At 39.0% G+C, this 5727-nt stretch overlaps 2 protein-coding genes across 2 annotated transcripts; both read right to left on the bottom strand.

Annotated features, from left to right (window-relative positions):
• Positions 1 to 803: 803 nt before the first annotated feature.
• LOC145793418 (uncharacterized) lies at positions 804 to 3332 on the bottom strand. Its single transcript, XM_082876243.1, has 5 exons — positions 2826 to 3332; positions 2607 to 2712; positions 2388 to 2452; positions 1824 to 2282; positions 804 to 1712 (listed from the first exon to the last, which is right to left on the bottom strand). Exons 1-5 carry the CDS (start codon positions 3330 to 3332, stop codon positions 804 to 806), a joined length of 2046 nt encoding a protein of 681 aa, XP_082732369.1.
• Positions 3333 to 3356: 24 nt separating this feature from the next.
• LOC145793417 (uncharacterized) lies at positions 3357 to 4766 on the bottom strand. The gene is made up of 2 exons (XM_082876242.1): positions 4687 to 4766; positions 3357 to 3882 (listed from the first exon to the last, which is right to left on the bottom strand). The coding sequence occupies exons 1-2, from the start codon at positions 4764 to 4766 to the stop codon at positions 3357 to 3359; spliced, it is 606 nt and encodes a 201-aa protein (XP_082732368.1).
• Positions 4767 to 5727: the final 961 nt, after the last annotated feature.

Genomic DNA, 5727 nt, shown 5'->3' with positions numbered 1-5727 from the left:
GCAAAAACAATGTCTGGTCTTGTGACAGTAAGATAAATTAATTTTCCAACCAACCGCCTATAGCTAGTTGGATAATTAAGTATAGCACCATTTGTGGTTTGTAATTTCACATTTTGTTCCATTGGACACTTTTCTGGCCATGCCCTCGTTAAACCTGTATCTTGTAAAATATCTAGATCATATTTCCTTTGGGACAAAAAAGGACCTTTCTTGGATCGCGAAAATTCAATGCCTAAAAAATACTTCAAGTCACCGAGATCCTTGATGTGGAACTGTTTGAGAAGGAAGGATTTAAGGTGTTTTATTTCTTCAAGATTATTGCCTATAATGATAATATCATCAACGTAGATGAGCACTTCTGTAAAAGAATCGCCATTAACTTTGGTAAAGAGGGAATAGTCAGCCATAGATTGGTGAAAACCCGCTTTCTTAATAGCAGTTGAAAATTTGGAGAACCAGTTACGAGAAGCTTGTTTCAGCCCATAAAGAGATTTATTAAGCCGACACAATAGATTCTCCCCCTATCGGCAAAGGCTGGGAGGAGGAACCATATGGACCTCTTCGTGCAAGTCACCATAGAGGAAGGCATTTGTAACATCAAGTTGGTGAAGAAACCAATTACGAGTAGTGGCAATAGATAAAAGACAATGGAGAGTAGTATTCTTGGCAGTAGGAGAGAAAGTCTCACTGTAATCAACACCCTCGATTTGGGTGTAACCTTTGGCGACGAGATGAGCTTTGTAACACTCAATGGTGCCATCAGATTTGTATTTGATTTTAAACACCCATTTGCACCCAATAGGTTAATGACCAGCCGGTAAGGGCATAAGGGTCCAAGTGCGATTGAGTTGTAATGCATCTAACTTGACCTTCATAGCAAGTAGCCAGTTAGGATATAATACAGGTTGAGCATAGGAAGTGGGCTCAGTGGTTCCTGAAATGTTAGCAAGAAACACACGGTGCGAAGGAGAAAAGCGGTGATTGGAAAGGTAATGAGACAAGGGGTGTTTAGTACCAGAAGGAATAAGCAATAGCGAGGATGACTGATCAGAGAAAGTAGAAGGAAAAGACATAAGGTAATTGCATTGCCAGAAAGGGGGCTGTGTAGAACGGGTAGAGTAACGTTGTGGCATGGAAGGAGGAACAGAGGTGGGAGAAGGAGCCAACGATGTAAGTGGAGGTGAAGGATCTTGAGAGGAAGCGGGTTGGGGCGTGGGGAAGGAAGCAAGCGCAGTAGTGGGTAAGGAGGAGGTGTGGTCGGGTTGAGAAAGGGGTAAGACAGTAGGGCGAGTGCAAATTGGGTGGGAAGTAGAATTAGGCTGGTAAGGAAAAATGGTTTCAAAAAATTTGATATCTCGACTCACAAGAAAATTTTTGAAATCCAAGTCATAAAGTTTGTAACCCTTGTGGCCGGTGGGATAACCAAGAAAGACACAATGTCGTGCATGGGAGGCAAACTTATGAGCAGGATGAACAACGGCAGCATAACATAAACAACCAAAAACACGAAGATGGGCAAGAGGCGGTAGTTTCTGATAAAGTAACTCAAACGGAGATTTATTGGCCAACAAAGGGATAGGTAAACGATTAATGAGGTACACAGCGGTTAGCACACACTCACTCCAAAAAGACAAGGGAATGTGTGATTGAAAATGCAAAGCACGAGCAATGTTAAGAATATGCCAGTGTTCACACTCAACCACCCCATTTTGCTGAGGAGTGGAAACTCATGAGCGTTGAAATTCAACACCAGTATTAAGAAAAAAATCCCGCATGGAAATAAATTTGGATCCATTATCGCTTCTAAGAGTTTTGATGCTGACATTAAACTGATTATAGACTAGGGCAAAGAAAGCTTTAAGCATGGCCTGTGTTTTAGATTTGTATGTCATCAAGAAGACCCAAGTACACCTAGTAAAATCATCCACAATTGTAAAGAAGTAACATACACCAGTATGTGAGGGAATGAGATATGGACCCCAAATGTCACAATGAAGTAATTCAAATGGTGAAACAGTTAATGTTGTACTTAAGGGAAATGGAATTCGTGTTTGCTTACCCATAGGACAAACAACACAATCATTATTAAATGAAATAGACATGGAGGGAAACAATTTAGATAAGAGTTGAAGACGAGCTGATGAAGGATGCCCAAGATGTTGGTGCCAGATTGAGGACGATGATGAGACATGACAGGAAAGTGGGGCTGTGGTCAACGGCGACATATAGTAGAGTCCATTATTCTGCTTGCCCCAGCCAATCATCTTCCCCGAAGCCAAGTCCTGGATGACACAAAAATCAGCAAAAAAAATGATGCAGCAATGAAGGGATTTTGTGAGTTTACTAGCAGACAGTAAATTTAAACGAAAAGAAGGAACGTGAAGAACTTGTTCTAAAGTGATGTCTTTATTGAAACGAATGGTGTCTGTAGAATCAATAGGAACTGACGATCCTGTAGGTAAGTTAATTGAAGGAATAGGAGATGGATGACTATGAGAAAAAAAAAAAAGAGGAATCGGATGTGATATGATCCGTGGCTCCACTGTCAAGAATCCATGAATTAGAAAAAATTGAATTAACGGATAGAATAGATGGATGAAACTGACCTACTGCATTAGCAAAAACATCTGAGGTTTCGGAGGATGATTTGGACAAGTTTGCCATGGCAGTGGTGAGTTGTTTGCATTGCTCCTCAGAAAGCCCAGCAAGAACCTGGTGCAAGATATGGGTTGCCGAATCAGAATGACTAGAAAGGTTTCTGTGGGCTGGCTGCTGTTGTGTGGAAGGGTCCATGGCATGAACCTGGTGGACAAAATGGTGTCCACGCGGATTGGTGCTGTTTCATTTGTTCCAATCATGCTGCCGTTATTGAATAGGGCCATGATTGTCTGCATTAGTGCCCCTTCTACGAAACAACCTATGTCCAAGCGGGTATCCATGTATCTTGTAACACGTTTCGATATTGTGTCCATCACGATCACAGTAGGAGCAATGTAGATCAAAAGAGGATGAACAATCTCGGACTGATTTGGATTTCCAAAACGAGAAGAGTTATTGAAGGATGAACGATCTTCTGACAAATTTTGGGTTCCAAAACGAGAAAAGTTGGAGCCTTTGTACTTATGCACTGTTGTAGCAAGAGAAAAGTTTTCTGTCGAGGAGGAACCAATTTCCCATTGTTTTTCTTCTTGAGTAATTATAGAATATGCCTTCCGAACGCTTGGTAAAGGATTTATGAGAAGAATCTGACCACGTATGGCATTGTAAGACTCATTTAGACCAACGAGAAATTGCATAATTTGATCTTGTTCCCGTTGTTCATTGTAAACCATCATTCCACCACAAGAACAAGTGGATTAAGTTTTATAGGATGCAAGTTCATCCCATAAAGCTTTGAGTTTTGTATAGTATGTCAAAATAGGCATAGAACCTTGTGCATGTGAACTGATTGATTTTTGGATCTGGAAAATTCGTGAAGCATTGCCTAGAGAAAAACAATCATGGAAATCGTTCCAAATCTCTTGTGCCGTCTCAGCGTACACAACACCATCTGCTAAATTTGCTTCGACGGAATTGAGAAGGCATGAGAGAACCATTTTGTCACAACGTTCCCACAGGGCATAATCGACAGGCTTCTCAGTTGTGTCCGAGGCTTTGATCGTACCATTAACAAAACCAATTTTGTTTTTGGCAGTGAGAGTAATCACCATGGAGTGTCTCCATGTTGCATAATTGTTTCCGTCAAGACGTTTCGAGACTAGGAAAAGGCCCAGATGATTTGATGGGTGAATAAAAAAAAAGGCTTGAGGGTTCAACCATGGAATCCTTATTCCGGTTGTCGCCCATGTTGAGTGAAGGCAAGGGTGTTGAAACCCTTGAAAGCTTCAAACAATAAGGATATGAAAAATCAAGAATCACCCAAACCTTGCTCTGATACCATGAAAACAGAAAGATATGGAAGAGAATTTCTGTATGTATATTCATTAAAGTAAAGATACAAGAGAGATATATATACAACCTTTCTAAGTCTATTCTAGGACAATACTAATTTACTGCTATGATTAAGGATACTAATTCACTGCTACAATCATGGCTAACCCACTGATTGTGGAGTCTAATACAACAAAGGTAAATTCCTTCAATTACTCAATATGATTTCCGACAATTACATTCCAAAAAGCACGAACAGACTCATAAGCAAAATGGCTTCTAATTTTCTCCAAGGTAAACATAAGTCTTCAAATGTCTCGACTCTTCGTCAGCCTTGTATGTTTCTTCGATACTTGGCGTGAAACGCCATGAGCTTTGAATGCCCAGTAAACACACACACACCCCATCCCTTTTCCCAGTTCAATACACAACAACATTTACACAAAAAAAAAAAAAAAAGGATCATGGCATTTAAGTTCATAGCACTGATTATATGGTTAGCTGTTAGTAGTCCAGAAATTCCCCAAAGAGATTTCATCCTCCCAACTCTAAGAATTGGACACGGATTATTCGGTATGCTCCCTCTTTTGTTGTTTTACCTTACCTCGGATGCCTACCAATAGTTATATACCGTGTAGCGGCAACCACAGGACCTCAAAAGAGACAGTAATGATGGGCCTTGCCCAAATCCCGGTCCGAATACAACCACTCCGTTCAAGGGTTCCGAAACAACCACTTGTGCAAGATTTAACTTACCAAAGGGAACTCATCCCACTAACCAATAACTTCTTCTGATAATAATAATCGGGTGATTGAAACTCCACTAGCCACCCCATTAAGTTTGCCGTTACATTAATCGTTGTAATTAGTTAGTACAAGCGAGAAGGAAAATAAATTTGCATTAGTGCAAGCATCATCAAAGGAAAAAAATAAATAAATAACCATGACATGTATAATATCATACCAAGACATGATTATATATAAGTAAGCACATTCATAAAGTCAAGAGCACAAAACATCAATGTAAACAGAATTTCCAGATTTAGAGTCACTTAAAGATCAAGATTAAAAGAACTATTTCAGATTTTTTTCCAAATCCGGAATTCCTATGGTTCGTAGAGAATTTTATCTAGTTTTCAGAACATTTTTTAGAAATGGAATATCTTTTCCAGATTTTTAGTTATTTCAGGAATACTCCAGCTCTGTCCAGATTCGTCGACTGTTATGAAAATCGGATTTTCTCACAAACCGCTTACTCTTTTTCAATGAAACCAATTTCACTTGAAATATAACTCCTTAAGGAAGATTTTGACATACAATTGAGGTCTAAAAGAGTTTTCTACTATTTTCTAGAATTTTCAAAAGTTGGCTGTAAAATAGATTTTTCTGGCATAGTTCTTGAAATGAGAAAGTTGATGAGAAAAGAGGTCAACTAGAGGACATTTTTCACTTCTATTGTGATGAAAACATGATAAATAATATATATTAAACTCAGAAATTTAAGGTGAAGGTGTGCCTTCAGAAATTTTGAGAGATTGATATGGAAAAAGGTAGTCTTATATCGATTAAGAGAAATATAAGAATGGTAGAATCAAGGCTCAACTCCTTTCATTTTTAACACAAGAATATCATCAAAACACATTTGAAATGAATGTTTAAAACTTCTAAGAGCATGTATTTGAAAGAAAAAATAAGAGAGAGTTGTGTTGTAGCTTACTTGAGACTTGTTGGAATTGCTAGCAAACTTCTCTTTCTCTCCTATCTTCCACCAAGCTCACCCTCCTCCCTCTCTTTCTC

The sequence above is a fragment of the Camellia sinensis genome, chromosome 6 (assembly GCF_055761805.1).
Source record: "Camellia sinensis isolate YWXY chromosome 6, ASM5576180v1, whole genome shotgun sequence".
Classification (NCBI taxonomy): Eukaryota; Viridiplantae; Streptophyta; class Magnoliopsida; order Ericales; family Theaceae; genus Camellia; species Camellia sinensis.
This window is presented reverse-complemented; position numbering and strand designations above follow the sequence as displayed.